General features: G+C 47.7%; 1 protein-coding gene across 1 annotated transcript in view; it reads right to left on the minus strand.

Annotated features, from left to right (window-relative positions):
- JAK3 (Janus kinase 3) overlaps positions 1-16,164 on the minus strand; it is a 50,966-nt gene that overhangs the window by 24,736 nt on the left and 10,066 nt on the right. The window contains exons 6-13 of the mRNA XM_048497808.1: positions 15,016-15,086; positions 14,781-14,929; positions 11,718-11,840; positions 8,396-8,553; positions 6,137-6,248; positions 5,496-5,682; positions 2,665-2,789; positions 679-831 (exon numbers count right to left, since the gene is read on the minus strand). Coding sequence (XP_048353765.1) covers positions 679-831; positions 2,665-2,789; positions 5,496-5,682; positions 6,137-6,248; positions 8,396-8,553; positions 11,718-11,840; positions 14,781-14,929; positions 15,016-15,086 — 1,078 coding nt within the window. The remainder of the gene's footprint in view (positions 1-678; positions 832-2,664; positions 2,790-5,495; positions 5,683-6,136; positions 6,249-8,395; positions 8,554-11,717; positions 11,841-14,780; positions 14,930-15,015; positions 15,087-16,164) is intronic.

Below are 16,164 nucleotides of genomic sequence, written 5' to 3' on the forward strand. Positions count from 1 at the left end.
AAGAAGAAGAAGAAGAAGAAGAAGAAGAAGAAGAAGAAGAAGAAGAAGAAGAAGAAGAAGAAGAAGAAGAAGAAGAAGAAGAAGAAGGAGGAGAGGAAGGAGCGGGAGGAGGGGGAGGAGGGGGAGGAGGAGGAGGAGGAGGAGGAGGAGGAGGAGGAGGAGGAGGAGGAGGAGGAGGATTTATATTCTCCCCTTTCTTTCCTGTAAGGAGACTCAAAGGGGCTTACAATCTCCTTTCCCTTCCCCGCCCCCCACAACAAACACCCTGTGATGTGGGTGGCGCTGAGAGAGCTCTGAAGAACTGTGACTAGCCCAAGGTCACCCAGCTGGCATGTGTTGGAGTGCAAACGAATATCTAGTTCACCAGATAAGCCTCCCCAGCTCAAGTGGCAGAGCGGGAAATGAAACCTGGTTCTCCAGACTAGAGTGCACCTGCTCTCAACCACTACACCACACTGGCTCTCTAAGGGACCTCAGCAGGGTACAATCCCATCCAGTCCGTGCTCTAAAACAGCCATTTTCTCCAGGGGAGCGGATCTCTATCGTCTGGGGATCAATCATATAGCAGGAGATTGACAACCCTACCCAAACGCCTGAGCTGCCAGGATGTGATGTCATACTCATGTGACAGGAAAAAAGGGACAACCTGGTGTCAAGGCCAGCAGGAGATTGGCTTACCTCCACCCAGTTACAGTGACTGAGGTCCAAGACTTTCATCACGACATCCGTCACATGGTTCCTGGCCTCTCCTTCCTCTTCCTCCTCCTCGGTCTGTTCTCCTTTGATGCCGCGGTAGATTCTGGTGAAAGTTCCTTGGCCCAAGTTCTCACACTGTGCATAGGAAGGAGAATGAAGGCATGTTGGATGCAGTGGTAAAGACTCGTCCCGGCATCTTGCCCCACCTTCTCCTGGTCTCTCAAGCCTCTTTGAGTTAGAGGTGGTTTAAAATTTACCCTCCCCTGCTGCAGCTAACAGAAAATCTTCTTTTCCATTTAGTTTCTCCATCCCTACGGGAAGCCTGGTCCATGGTTCTGTATTTTACCCAGTTTCCCTTTAAAACTTCGGCATTTACCAAAGTTATTTGTGTACCAAGCAATCAGCCTGATATGTATATTGCAGGCTTAAGTGTCATGGTGTGAATGCACAGCTACCCTGTAAACTGAACATAAAATTGTACAGTATGCATACACAATGCAACCCAATCTACAAAGCCCACAACGAAAAGCAGGGGGTTGAATCCTTCAAATCTGTTCCTTTTGCGGTCCTCTAATAAAAGACACCAACTTGTGCTCGTGGAAAATGCTATTGCCAGTGGGATAGATTGATAGGATCCAAGCCAGTCTGCGCAAGAGTTGGAGGTGGGCTAGGCTTGGTAAATACCCTAAAAATTAGGTAAAATTCGGTTCGGATTTATTCGGGCATAAAATTATCTGTATGCCTGAACAAGACAAATAACATATTTAGATACACCTGAATATTCGGGTATATCCGAAAAATTCAGGTCCGTTTGAATTTTTTTGTATTGTATATCCAAAAATATTATTTGTCTTATTCGGGTCCGTTTGCCCCCCCCCCCCCAGCCAAACTTTGGGGGGGGGGGATCACCAGGACAATCCCTGGATCATACTCTCAAATTTTGGTGCCACTAGCTTTAAACCAAAACGTGAAAAAATACCAAAAAATACCCCCCCAAAGCCCAAACATTTGGATTCGGTTCATATTCGGGCAGGACATATTCAGCTGATTTTCGCCTGAATATGCCCGAATACACTCAGATTCAGGCCGAATCTGGTATTTGGTGCACCCAAATCTCCAAGCTTAGTAGAGACATGGAGTGTTGTCTGCACCACTACATCACTTCTAGGGAAAACCTGGAAGTGGTGTAGGATTGCTCACTGGAAATTCTCTGGCAAAACAATTGAGTTTCAAGTGATTCTGAGAGCTGCCAACATCACTTCTGGGTTTCCCCTGGAAGTGACACAATCATGCAGATAGAGCCTTTTTAAATTCCCCTTGCTGTGTAGAGCAGTGGTGGGCAATTTAAGGTTACCAGGTCCTTCCTGACAACTGGGGAGGCCTGGGTGGAGAGACTCACCAGGAATGAGAAGGAGGCTTTGGCCTCATTGCTAGTGACACAGTGACGACACCTCAGGCTAGCACCAGAAATGACATCATCACGTTGCCAGAGTTGTGGCAATGCTCTGATGTACTTACCTGTAGGGGACTTACGATCAACACAGCGATGTCACTTCTGGCATGTACTGGATGTGATGTCATCATGTTGTGGTAATAGGTTGGTATTTTGGGCAAAAACATTATGGTAGAAGCCATTTTTAACATCCCTTCTTTCCTTTTTAAAAAACCTTCCATAAACAGAATATGAAAGTAGACCTGGGAGTTTGAGATCTGCAGTTTTGCTGATTTTACTAAAGAGAAAAAAGCAGTTGAATTGTGGTGCATGTGTGTATGTTTGGGGAGTAAGGTGTATCTCAGCATTCATCTTGTACTAAGAATGCTATTCCTTCCTAGCTGTAGTTCTAAAGGCTAGTCCTGTATTCAGGAAAGCTTTATTGTGAGCTGTATTTTAAGGAGGGATAAATAGAACCTAGTTAGGGGCAGCAGCCCCACCATCCCACCATGTTTCACTCTTATTCCCTCTCTTACCTGGACCAGGTTTTCTGCCTGGATTTTGTGGAACATCATCTGGTTGATGGCCCGGCGTGGAGCAGACGGAGAAGTGGGAAGCCTGTGGCAGCTGCCACCCCGCACTATCAGTAGGTTTGATTTTTCTGGGGGGAGGGGGAGAAAAGTCAAGCAACATGGAGGGCTGGTATGAATCAGTGAGGGAGACATTCTGTGGCAAAGGGAATATCTTGGCTGGATCAGGTCAGCTTGTTCTACATCCTGCAGGTGTCTCAGGGAAAGCCCAGAAGTAGGACTTAAAGACCACAGCTCCCCGGAGGGGCGAGGGGGCGGGGCGGGGAGGAAATAGTGTCCGGGGCAACACCTGGGTTTCCCCCGGAAGTGACATAGTCATGCAAATGAAGCCTTTAAAAAATTCCTTTTGCTGCTTAGAGCAGTGGTGGGCTCGCCATGCCTCCACCATTCCCCACTCCCCATGCCCCCACCCCCATGCTCCCCATGCCCCCAACCCCCCTGAACCCTACTTACCTGGCTGGGCTACTGCTGGGCACCCATCGGCCCCACCCTGCCAGACTGCTCCTTCAGCTGACGGAGCCTCCACTGGCTGAAGGAGCAGCCTGGTGGGGGTGAGGGGAGGGGTGTGGGGGGCAATTCTCCACCCCCATGTGATCAGCCAGCGTGCGCCCAGGGACATGTGATCCTACATGTCCCCAAACTCCCTCTGTTGTTTTTCCTTCTGGTGCTTAGAGGTAGACTGCCTCTGCTGCTTCACTTTCTATCATTAATGTATTTTATTCTCCTTTCACAAAAGCTTTACAAAAGTCCAGTTGAATCAAATTTATTTTATTTTTATTTATTGGTACTTGTTCTTATATACCGCCTCCCCGGCTGGCCTTCCTCTGGGCGGTGAACAACATGATAAAAACAATAATTACAATACCCCCATTAAAACAGATTAATAACAATGCATTGCAGTGGCGTCCAACATAAACACAGACTACATAAATCCACCCTGGAAAAACAAAACAGAGAAGTGAAGAACCCAGAAAGTAAAAGGGGAAAAGGGGAGAAAGGAGGGGGCGTGGGCGACTCTCAGCTGCCGACCTCCCCAAACGCCGATGTGGAACAATTCGTCTTACAGGCTCCCAAGGAATCCCTCTGTCCCGCGAGGGTCTCGAATGCCAGTTGGTGGCAGTGTTCCATTCAGGCAGGGAACCAGGGCTGTGTAAAGCCCTGGTCGGGTAGAGGCCAGCCGCATCATCGAGGGGCTACGGACCACCAGCAAATTGGCCTCTGATGAACGTAGAGGCCGTGTAGGGACATATGGGGTAAGACGGTCCCGAAGGTACGAAGGTCCCGAAGGTACGAAATTAAGGGTGGGTCTATCTGGCCCCCCATCCTGGGCAGCCAGATGCTACTACGGAAAGCCTAAAAGCAATTCATGCCGGATCTTTCCCCTGTCGCTTGTCCCCCAATGTTTGGTAGTCAGCAGTACTGAATACCAAATTCTTCTGAACATGAAGTTAATGTAGCTATCAGGGCACATTGTTATAAAACAGTGTGAGTTATGCCGTATTGGACAAAGGGTCTAACTGAACTGCTCCAGACCTGGGTCAGGTTTAGGGTTGCCAACCAACAAGAAACTCCTTATCGGGAGAAGATCTGGGCACACAGAAACAACAGAACATGTGTTTCTCCAAGGTCAGTACTATCAAAATATACATGTTAATTTTTTTTCGCCACTGCTGCACAGATTTCCACGACACTCGGGGCAATTTTATATTTCCCAGCTGCTTAAAGAGGCCAAGCCTGACGTGACATACAGTGTTGTCAGGTTTTGTGCAGCACCAATTGAATTTCGTTGCAGGATGGTCGCTTCATGAATATTAAGATTGTCTTATTAGAATGCACTGTCATCTAATAGTTGTACTCTTTTATCTGCCAGTTTTACTGTTCCTTTATGCCTGGTTTCCTTTTAATATTTACACTCTTATCCCATCCCCTTTATGTTCCCATACCTTTTTGGGTTCCCAGTTTCCTTCTGCCAGTAGATTCTTTTAGATGTATGTTTACAGTTTTGCTATATTTTAATTGCATCTTATTTGCCTTACGCTGGTCTATGACCATAATAAAGATTGATTGACTGAGGGTTGATAACCTCCAGTGGTGGCTGCCAATCTCCCGGGATTACAACCAGTGGTGGGAATCTAAAAATTTAGTAACTGGTTTGCCTGCCCCCTCCCACTGCATGCCCCCCTCACCGTGCCCCCCAGCCAGGCCCCATTTACCTTAGCTAATGCAGGAGGGTGGCCGCGGTTTCAGGCAGCCTGGTGGGGCCCAGCTGAGGCGGTGACTGGAAAGCCTGCTGTGGGCCACCCCTCGGCCTGGCTGTGCCAGGCTGTTCTGGCTGAAGGCTGGGCTAGGGGAGTGGGCTTGCTAGGGAGCTTACCTCCTGCCCCTCCCCTAGGACCCTGGGGAGGGTAGAGGTGCCCTGGACCTAAGGCTGGGGACAGGGCTCAGGGCAAGCACGAAAGCTGACATGAGGCTGGGGTCCAGGAGCCGGCCTGACGTTGCAGTGTCCGCCCCGCCAATGGTGGGATTACAACAGGTTCACTGAACTAGGCGAAAAATTAGCTACTGAATCCCACCACTGATTGCAACTGATCTCTAGGTGACAGAGATCAGTCCACCTTGAGAAAATGGCCATTTTGGAAGGTGGATTCTATGACTTTATACTCCATTGAAGTCTCTCCCCTCCCCAAACCCCACCTTCTCAGGCTCCACCCCCACAAATTTCCCTACCTGACAACTCTAGGCAGATGAGTCTTGGCACTCTTTGGTTCTGGACTTACCTTTGGATTGTGGGGGGCAGTGTGTGCCCAGCTGGACAGTCATTCTGTCTACCTGGAGACTGCATTGCTGACAGACTGCCAGCAGCTCCCTTAAGCTGCAGAAATTCTTGCGAATTCCAGCGATTGAGAAGGTCCCATCTTTGTTTTTCTGGATCAGTAGGCTTTTGAAGGCTTTCCCGATTGGCATCTGGAGGGCAAACATGGGAGCAGCCAAGGAGAGAATGACCCAGGCAAATGAGGATGGGAGAATGGGGCTTATCACACTACCAGTTTGGGCAAACTGCTTTCAGCCTGGCCCAGATCTTGAAATTCGTTCCAGAATCATGTTGTAAGATAGAACCAATCCCCGTCTACCTTTTTCGTGTTTGTCAAAATTGGAGGTTATGCAATTCATCTTCCTTGTCACCGGTCATTTAGCCCGCTGGTTGAACATTTGAGACATGTGGCCAAATCCCAACCCCAATATGAATCCTGTCTCAATGTCCTCAGTCTGTTCTTTCCCTTCAAAATTGATTCTCTGGTTGATATTTAAAATCTCATTGGCCTAGGCAGAAGTTATCACTATCCCAGGGCAATGAGAAGTTCTGCCCCCTCCCTTCACAGTAAGCCCAACGTGTGGGGTCCTAGACCCGTTCCATCACCTCAATACAAATGGTGAGCAGGTAGCTGTTGAAATCTTCAGGGTTTCGTCGAAGCAAGTAGGACCCCGCCCCGTGGCCTGTTGCCTTCAGTTTGTTTACTGCAAATTCTGACCTGCGGAGAGATGGAGTGAAAGCAGTAATCTTGCAAAAATGTTCCTGACACAGACTTTGGTACCCTATGGTTAGGGGATGCAAGAGTTTGTCATGGTGGGGGGGGGGGGTTCACATTATTGGGTGTCCCACAGAAGGCCCCACAGGATCCTCCATGCGATTTTGCATTGTAACACCTACTCTTTAATGCGTGCAACCACATTTCCTCCCAACACTTAATTAAAATAATTGTCTAATCTATCAGGGACCCAAATCTCTCCCAAGGGGAGCCAGCTTTTTCCTGCCCAACCTTGTTTAGAATAGGATTGTCACCCTCCAGCTCTGGAGATCTCCTGGGATTTCAATTAATCACCAGGTGACAGATCAACAGTAGCGTAGCTACCACAGGGAAGGATGGGGACAGGTGCTCTGGGCAGATGCCGTTGGGGTCACGGGGGGGGCGGGTGGAAAATCATCCCCACCCCTCCTTCCCCCCTCTCCCCACCCTGCAAGGCCCGGCGGAGGTGCAGGGGCAGTGCAGGGGCCTATGGGGGATGTTTGGAAAACTTGGAGTCTACCCCAAGCTCCATTTTCCGTAGCTACACCCCTGCAGATCAATTCACCTGGGGAAAATAGCTGCTTTGGGGGGGGTGAAGTCTATGGCATTGTACGCTGCTGAGGTTCCTCCCCTGCCCAAGCCCCGCCCTCCTCAGGCCCCACCCCACAAATCTCCATGTATTTCCCAATCTAGAGCTGGCAACTCTAGATCAAGCTTAAATTAATATAGATTTCCTTTTAACCTGTTTGCAACATTTCCAAGTGCAGATTCATTTCGGGTTTTAAAGTTTTTGGAAAGACAGGGTGTAAGTGCTGGGCTTTAATCAAGTTATTTTTATGCTCCGCTTTTCTCATTGAAACTGAAGGCAAGTTACAGTGTAGATCAATATATCAACAGGGTAGGGTGTCCAATAAACAGTGTGAGGTGGTAATCCACACCAGGTATTTTGTTGTTGTTGTTGTTGTTGTTATTTGCGTGGAATAAAATGGGGGGTCTTTGAAGGAATCTGATTATTTTACACCTGGGCTTTTACTGTTTTCAGAATGGTGAATGCCGAATTAATGGTGAATTAATTCTTGGGTTTTTTGATGTACTACTGCAGTTAATCTTTTGCTTATTTTTTTTTTTAAAAATAGAACTGTCTCGAAAAGCTTCCTAAATAAGTAAAATAGTTGCTGTGGCTAACCAGAAGATCTCTGAAGATTCAACAGCTGAGGAATGATAACCGTTTCAACTTCTGATCTGAAGGTCTAGATTTGATTCTTCACTCTCACTTGAGCTCAAAGTTGTCAGCTCTGGGTTTAGAAATTCCGGAAGGTTTGGGGACACTGTCTGGGGAGTGTGGAGTTTGGGGAGGGGCGGAGCTGAGTGGAGCTGTGATGGCACAGACTCCGCCCTCCAAAGCTGCCATGTCTCTCAGAGGCACTGATCTCTGTGGTCTAGAGTTTAATTGTAATTCTGGGAGAATGCTAAGCCCTATCCAAAGGCTGGCAGCCCTACTTGAACTTCACAGGTTTTTGTAAAGCATCAGAGCCAATTTTAGAATGAGTGTAGTGGTTAGAGAGTCAGGCAGCAATGGGGTGGATGCAGAGGTGTAGCAAGGGGGGAAAGCGCCTGGTGTACCGGTGTGTCCTCCGCCCCCACCCTGCCCTGGAACGCCCCTGGCTTCCCACCCTGAACGCCTTCGAATGCCCCTGATGCCCGCCTTTGAACTTCCTCGGCCACATCACTCCCCACAGAGTGGCATACTGATGCATCATGCCCCCTTCCCCGGAGCTATGTCTTTGGGTGGATGGGCTCAAATCCCAGGTCTGCCATGAAGTTCACTAGGGCCAGTTGCTCTGTTTGACCCTAATTTAGGTTGTTATGAGGGTGAAGTGAAGGATGGGAAAATAATATGCCATCTTAGGCAAAGAAGCTCAGGTACACTGCCTCTAAACATGGACGTTCTGCTCAAGGATTCACTGGCTGAATAATCATCGAGGGACGTTTCTCCTGTGACCTTGTCCTTCCTAACATCTTGGAGTCTGTCTTCTTGTGGTTCAACCACAGCCTGATGGACACTGCCCTCCTCCACCAAATAGTGGTGGTGTGTGTGGTTCTTTGCTCACGTGATAGGCCCGTGACAGTGGTTCTCCAGGTTTTCAAGGAGCCAGGGAGGAGCCACTTCTTTGCAAAAGTAGTGCTGGGTGTCAACCGTCAGCCGGTAGTAGCCGTCGATCAGCGAGACGAAGGATAAAGCCTCCTGCAGGGTGAGGAACTCCATCTCCTATTGGAAGAGAAGAAACCTGCTCAAGAGGAGTGTCAATCATTGCTTTCCTTCCCGCAGCAACTTCTGAGTTCTAAGTAGGCAACAGAGTGGGGAAATTTCACTCCACATTGTTGAGGGTTAGGACTGCATGAGTTCAGAGGGAGGAGTTATGGCCACTAGATACCCTTTGAGGATTGAGGGATTAATCGTGAAATGGAAAGAACAGGATGTACATTATTTATTTGTTTTCAGGTGTGCATCTGTACTTACGTGCTGTCAAATCACAACTAAGGCTTGGGAGGAAGAAGAAGAAGAAGAAGAAGGAGAAGAAGGAGGAGGAGGAGGAGAAGAAGAAGAAGAAGAAGAAGAAGAAGGAGGAGGAGGAGGAGGAGGAGTTTGGATTTATATTCCCCCTTTCTCTCCTGTAAGGAGATTCAAAGGGGCTTACAATCTCCTTTCCCTTCTTCCCCTGCCCGCACAACAAGCACTCTGTAAGGTAGGGGGGGCTGAGCTCCCGAAGAACTGTGACTAGCCCAAGGTCGCCCAGCTGGCATGTGTTGGAGTGCACAAACTAATTTGGTTCACCAGATAAGCCTTTGCAGTTCAAGTGGCAGAGTGGGGAATGAAACCTGGTTCTCCAGATTAGAGTGCACCTGCTTTTAGCCATTACACCATGCTGGCAAGGAGCTTTCAAGGTACATGAGAAGCGGGTTTACTTTGCCATTGGCTTCCTCTGCAGAATCTTCAGTCATCTTTCCTCCAAGTGAAGATCCTGTGTGGTGAAAGAGCCAGCGGGGTGTAGTAATGAAGGTGTCAGACTTCAAATCTGGACTAGCGCTGTGGAAGCTTGCTAAGTGACCTCAGGCCAGTCACACATTCTCACCACTGACCCTGTCTAGTATTTGAATGGGAGACCTCCAAGGAACACCAGGGTCATGACACAGAGATTAGCAATGGCATTCCACTTCCCAATTTATCTTCCCTTGAAAACTCTGACAAAGTTGTCAAACATGCCGGCCCTCCAGCTGTTATGGACTACAGTTCCCATCATCCCCTGCCAGCATGATGAAGCGTCCGGGGGTGGGAGGGAGGCAGCCGTGTTGGGTCAGCAGCCGTGTTATAACGGCTGTATCCAGAGTTATAACGGCGTTATAGCGGTGTTATAACGGTGTTATAACGGCATTATAACGGCATTATAACTGCGTTATTATGGCGTTATTACAGCAATATAACGGCAATATATACCGGTGTTATTACGACTTTATAATGTGGGGGAAAGGGATAAAAGGGGCAGCTGCTGGCAGTGCCATTTTGTAAAGGCCATAAAGGCGGAAGCAACCTGGAGCCCTGACAGTGAAGCAGCTGGTGGGGAGGAGGAAGAGGAGGAGGAGGAGGAGAGGTACTTTGTGCAAGCGGTATTGCTGCTGCTGCTGGAGCGCCTGGCTGCCGGCTGGCTGGAGAGGTGCGTTGTCGTACTCGTTGGGGGGACTCTGGCCCCCTGATAGACGGGGAGGGGCTGACGGTGCTGCAAAAGCAGCACTCAGCTGTGGTGGGAGGGAGAAAGCTGTGCGTGGGGTCAGCAGTCGTGTTATAACAGCCATTGCCAGAGTTATAATGGCGTTATAACAGCGTTATAACGGCGATACAACGGCGTTATAATGGCGGTATAATAGCATTATAACGGCCTTATAATGGCTTTATAACTGCGTTATAACTGCGTTATTATGGCGTTATTACGGCGATATAACGGCAATATATACCGGCATTATTACGACGTTATAATGTGGGGGAAAGGGGTAAAAGGGGTAGCCGTGTTATAACGACGTTATAAAGGTGTTATAACAGCATTATAATGGAGTTATAACTGTGTTATAATTGGCGCTATAATCCGCGCGGTATTACGGCAATTTCATTACCGCTGCTATTTTACGCATGCTATTACGGTGTTTTGGCTATGGCGTTTATAAGTACAAGAGTATAATGGCTGGCCGACTGGCCGGAGAGGTGCAGCGTTGTTGTTGTTGGGGGGGACTCTGGCTGCCCTGATAGACGGGGAGGAGCTGATGGTGCAGCAGGAGCAGCGCTCACCTGGGTGGGAGGGAGGCAGCCATGTGGGGTCAGCAGCTGTGTTATAACGGCCAGCATTATAATGGCTTTATAACAGCGTTATAACGACACTATTACGGCATTATTACGGCATTATGATGCATGATGCATGATGCTGGCAGGGGATGATGGGAACTGTAGTCCATAACATCTGGAGGGCTGTGAGTTTGACACCTATGCATGAGATTCCCTGTGATTCAGTGGGGAAAAAAGAAAAGAAAAAAAGAGATCCTTTTTAGCTTCTGAGATCTAAGACCAGACTCTCCCATACCCTTCCATATCCCCTCCAAGTATCTATACTCCAGAAAAAAATGTCCAGGCATCATGATATCTATTAAAAACAGAGAACAATAAGTGAAAATTAATCACATCAAACTTGGTACAAAATAGTTTGGGATCATTAATAAAAGTGGTGAGAGAAGACAGACAACAGTGTTGAAAAGCGGCAATATTCTTATTTTTTACAAAAAGCTGTATACATAGCATAAAATTCAGCAATAAAAAAGACAGTATGCAGTATTGAACTTGATAGTTCAGATGATGGGAGAACTGGCAAAATAATATGAGGGAGGTGGATATTTTGACCAAAAAACCTGACAAAATAAATTATGTTCTTCTAAAACAACCTAATTTTGGAAGAGCTTTTTTGGTGCCACAACAAAAAAGGCCCTGATGGTTAGCCACCTAGGAAGGATTTCGAAACTGAAGCAAAGTTCAAACTGAGGCATCGTTCCTCTGTATCTTCTTAAAGAGGATGGGATTAAATGTTGATTGTATGTCCCAGTGTGAGGAAACTTTATGGCTACCTTGACAAGAGAAATGCATTCCGCACCTTCCCATTCAAACAAATTTTTCACACAAACTTGCCAAGGTGTGTGAAAATTTGTCAAAATGGGAGGCTTGCCGTTACAGGAGGATGAAAATGACAGTGAAATTCCTCTTCTCTCCCTGATCATAGTTCAGCTTTTTTGGGAGACATCGAGTGACTGTGCAGAGGAACTGAAACCACTCAGGGAGGAATGCAACAGGGGAAGAAATGGGATATCAGAGATCACTATGGCCCCCTCCCAACTCACTAGGACTCGGCTGTCTGTCTTGGTTATGCTGACAATGCGGTTCTCCACTGGCAGACCATCTCGGCTTGGTTGCTTGATGCTGATATCGGTGATCTCGGGGAAGTCGCACAATGGCTGGCTGGTCTAGAGGGTTGGGAAAGATGAAAATGACCAGAAATAGATCTTGCCAGGCCCCGAAATGGGTAGAATTTGAAGGCATAAATGGATTCCTGAGGATCCACTGAAAATAGAGTAAACAACAACGGAAAACCTACACCTCCTTGTCGGCCTTGGGGTTGCCAGCCTCCAGATGGGACCTGGAAACTTCTGAAACTAGAACTGATCTCCAGACTACAGAGATGAGTTCCCTGGAGAAAACACCTGCTTTGGAGGGCAGGCTGAACAGCGTTATACCCTACTGAGGCCCCTTCCCAGAGGTGTATCGGGAAGAAATGGCACCTGGGGACATGTCCTTCTCTGGGCATTCCCCATGCTTGGGGGCATGGCTTAGGGTTGGGGGTGTGGCCCTGCCCTGAACCCCACCCCTGCCTCCTTGCAGGCTGGCTCCTGGGGGCAGGGCTTGGGGCGTGTGTCTGGGGTGCACGCTGTTTGGTGGGGGGGGGTGTCCGGCGCCCCCCCATGTGACCGAAAGGCCTATACGCCCCTGCCCTCCCCTCTCCAAACCTGGCTCTTTTTAGCCTCCTCTCCCAAATCTCGAGGAATTTCGCAACCCTGGAACTTGACCTTCCCCTGCTGTTCGACTAGATTCCACTTTTCACTTTCTAGCAGAACCAAAAGGCAGTGGCGTATCTACCTAGGGACAAGGGGTACCCCTTGTCCCGGGACACCACTCTTCTGGTCACGTGGGGTGTGTGTGCAAAATCGGCCCCCCACGTGACCAGGAAGTCCTGCTGCCTCGTTGTTTTCAGTGCCTCGGCCCCATCTGTGTCAGTCAAGGCATGCAAAACGACAAGTCCTGCTGCCAAGGAAGTCCCACCCCTTCCTGCTACCCAAGCCCCACCCCCTGCCTCAGTGCTTATAAAAGCAGATCTCCGAGGCCGGAACTGCAGTCTCTTCTGGCCTGCCCGGAGGGGAGGTCAGAAGAGACTGCAGGCTGCTGGCTGGGAACCCAGCTGGCAGGGGGAGTCTGTGGGGGAGGTGGCCACCCTAGACCTTGCCCATGTTGACGTGGGCAGGGTCGAGGGCAGTGTGGGGTGGAGCCTGGGGTCATCAGGGGCAGAGCTGGGGGCCAGAGCCTGGGGGGCATCCTGGAGACAATTTGTCTCTGGGCGCCATTTACCCCGGGTACGCCTCTGCCAAAAGGCATTTCCGGTGCTCTCCTTTTATTGATTCACTTTAAACATTAGCTTTGTTTTAGGTTGCTTTTCCAAAGCTTGAAGTGACTTGCAAAAAAATACAAGCGTTAAAAACGTTTAAAAATACACCCACACACCCACACATACACTATATGCTCCTTGTTGGTCCTTTTTTTTTTGCTTATCTTGGTCCTTTTTTTTGCTTATCTTGTATAGTTGCAGTAATAAAAGTAAATTTACTGTTTTAGTGTTGTAGTAACAATAATGTTTTCTCTCTGCTTTCAAAATCTAAGAGTAATCCGTAGCAGTTTAAACTTGGAACATTTTTTCTCTTTTCAAATCTCCCTGAAAATCGAGGGGCAGGGGACTTTGTAGCCAGTTCTGTGAAGAAGCAAGCCTTTATTGGCATAGACAGCAGTACAACAATAATAAAAAAACAGATTAAAAAGCATATACAATACAAAATACATGTTAGGTCGAAGGAAATCTACTGGCATTTAGTAATTTCCAGGAGAAAGTCTGCCACTATCATACAGAGAGAAGGATCAGGGTTGTCCAACAAGTAGTGTAATCTAATTAAATCGGGGAGATCGGGTAAATGTAAAGGAGTAAGATTCACATACGTGGATCTGATTTCCTTGAATCTGAGACAGTGAAGTAATTGGTGGGCCAGAGATTCAACTGAGTCATCGTTACATGGGCACAATCTTTTAGCCTTTTCTTGCTTATTAAATCTGCCATGTAACAAGGCAGAAGGCATAACGTTAAACCTGGCGAGCATTATGGCTCTCCTTTGAACAGGGTTTATTAAGCAATACAGGTAGTGTGCCAAGTGGCCCCGTTCAAATGGGAGAGAAAAATACAGGGGGGAGCACGTTTTCTTGGCTGCTGTGATTAGGGTAGAGAACTCTCTATCCAATAATTGACCTTTTAATTTCCTATAAGCTTCTGAATAGGACAAAGGGCAAAGTGAATCCACTGACAGTCCAATAGAGGCATTTTTTTCTTCAGTTCTGTGATTATTTTTTCTTAAACAATATATATTAACAGAATACAACTCCGGGAGTTTCAATTTCAAAGGGGGAATGAACGTGTAGAAAGTCTTTTATGCCATCCAAAATTCCCTGCTGAGGAAAAGGTACAGGTGTATAATTGTAGTAGGAAAATGGCTCGGGGGCAGAATTAAATAGCCCTCTCAATGTAAGCTGCAACCCCATGGCTGTAATTTCTTTTAGAACAAAAATTAGGGAATTGTGTATAAAGTAGTTCCAGCCTCAGACACAATGCTAGATTTGATGGAATGATTTTCATTTGGTGTTTGCAGAAATTAATTCCCCAGATATTATTGCTAGTGGTACCTGGAAAAACTAATCGTTCTACAACCAGTTCAAATTAGAATAGTATGCTATGAGATTTGTTTAATCCTCAGATTAGCTTCTGTTACATTTTTTTCACTCCAGAGGTACCCTGCCAACTCCATAAACTGAGTCTGGAAATTAGAGGAAAATGTAGCCAGGTGCAAAATCTGAGTTTTTATGCTCCCCCTGACCCCATATGGGCGGCCGCTCTCCCCCCACCATGACCAAACAATTTTTTTGCACCAGGTCCTGAAGTCAGTGTATGGACCCGGGGGAAAGGAGGAGGGGTGCAAGGGGCGATTTTCCGCCCCCACGTGACTAAATGACTGCAGCCCAGGGACATTTGACCCCATATGTCCCCCTGAGCGGTACGCTACTGCTGGAAATAGATTCAACCATAATCTTCTCACCTCATTGTCACTGTGACTCAAGAAGATCCCTGTTTCCCCAGAGACTTGGATCACCCATGTAGCCTCCTTTGCCAATGGGGCCTTGGTCAGGAAGGTCTCCTGTTTTGGGGCTACCTGTAGACTCTCCAGCTCCATAAGGTAATTTCTAGCTTAAGATCATGCGCGCCCTCTGGGGTCTCAAGGGGACACTGATCCCTAATGGAGGGAACGGCCCACATGCAGTGACGCGGATAACCGCTTATGGCAGTGAAGAAATGTTGTGTCCGCAGCTGGCTCTGCAACTTCTCTGGAAGACACGCCTTGTAGCTGGACAGGAGAGATGAGAGGGCAAGGTTAGAAATTAGCTTACTTGCTTCTGTTGGAATAAGGTGCCACAGTTAGCTAAGCAAGGTAATGGCATACAATCCAGTATGTTTAAGAACTGACAATGGAAGGGTGCTTAGAGTTGTCCTCAGACTTGTGCAATCATCTCTTTTTCTGGTACGATGGAAAAACTTAGTTGTGTCTGATAACTTCCAGGTGGACCCTGACAGAAACATGGTGGCAGCTAAAGACAAAAGCTTTCCTCGGGCCAACCAGAAATTCCTCCTTATTTTTCATCCTTTAGCCTTTGGCCTTGTTTTGGGAAAACCTGAGTAGGAGACCAAATAACATGAGATCTAGCAACATGACTGATGCTCACATCTGGCTGATGCTGAAATCTCAGTCTACCTAGGATTGCCAAACTCCAGGTGGCACCTGGAGATCTCCTGCTATTACAATTGACCTCCAAGTCACACAGATTAGTTCCCCTGGAGAAAATGGCTGCTTTAGAGAGTGGCCTCTATGGCATTATTCCCTGCAAAGGTCTCTCTCCTCCCCAAATCCTGCCATCCCTGGGTTCCATCCTCCCAAATCTCTAGGAATTTACCAACTCAGAGCTGGCACCCATACTAAGCGTAAGGCTGGTCCTCCTTATCCAATAAGGAATGGGCGGATTCTGAAGTGGCCCTAACTTGAATTTCTAAAGCTTTGCCTTCTCACAAGGCACTGTGGGATCGTCCTTTACCTAGGGTTCTTTTGTTCTGTTAATTTCTGAAGCTGTCACATTTGGCATAGATGTCTGCTTCTGAAGCATTCCTTTCTATTCATGACTAGGGGCCCTTTGTTTATAAATCCTTCATATACATACTGGAAGTTCTCTTTGCAGGATGAGGAAGAATTCTGCACAAGCTAAGAGATCCTCAGTCACTGAGGATCTATCCTGTTTTTCACAGGGAATTATTACAGCCAGTAATATGGCTACCAATCTTGATCCTCCTTGATCTCTGATTGCAAATGCCTTAGCAGACCAGGTGCTCAGGAGCAGCAGCAGCAGCAGGCCATTGCTTTCACATCCTGCACT

This window comes from Sphaerodactylus townsendi, linkage group LG05, assembly GCF_021028975.2.
Source record: "Sphaerodactylus townsendi isolate TG3544 linkage group LG05, MPM_Stown_v2.3, whole genome shotgun sequence".
NCBI lineage: Eukaryota > Metazoa > Chordata > Lepidosauria > Squamata > Sphaerodactylidae > Sphaerodactylus > Sphaerodactylus townsendi.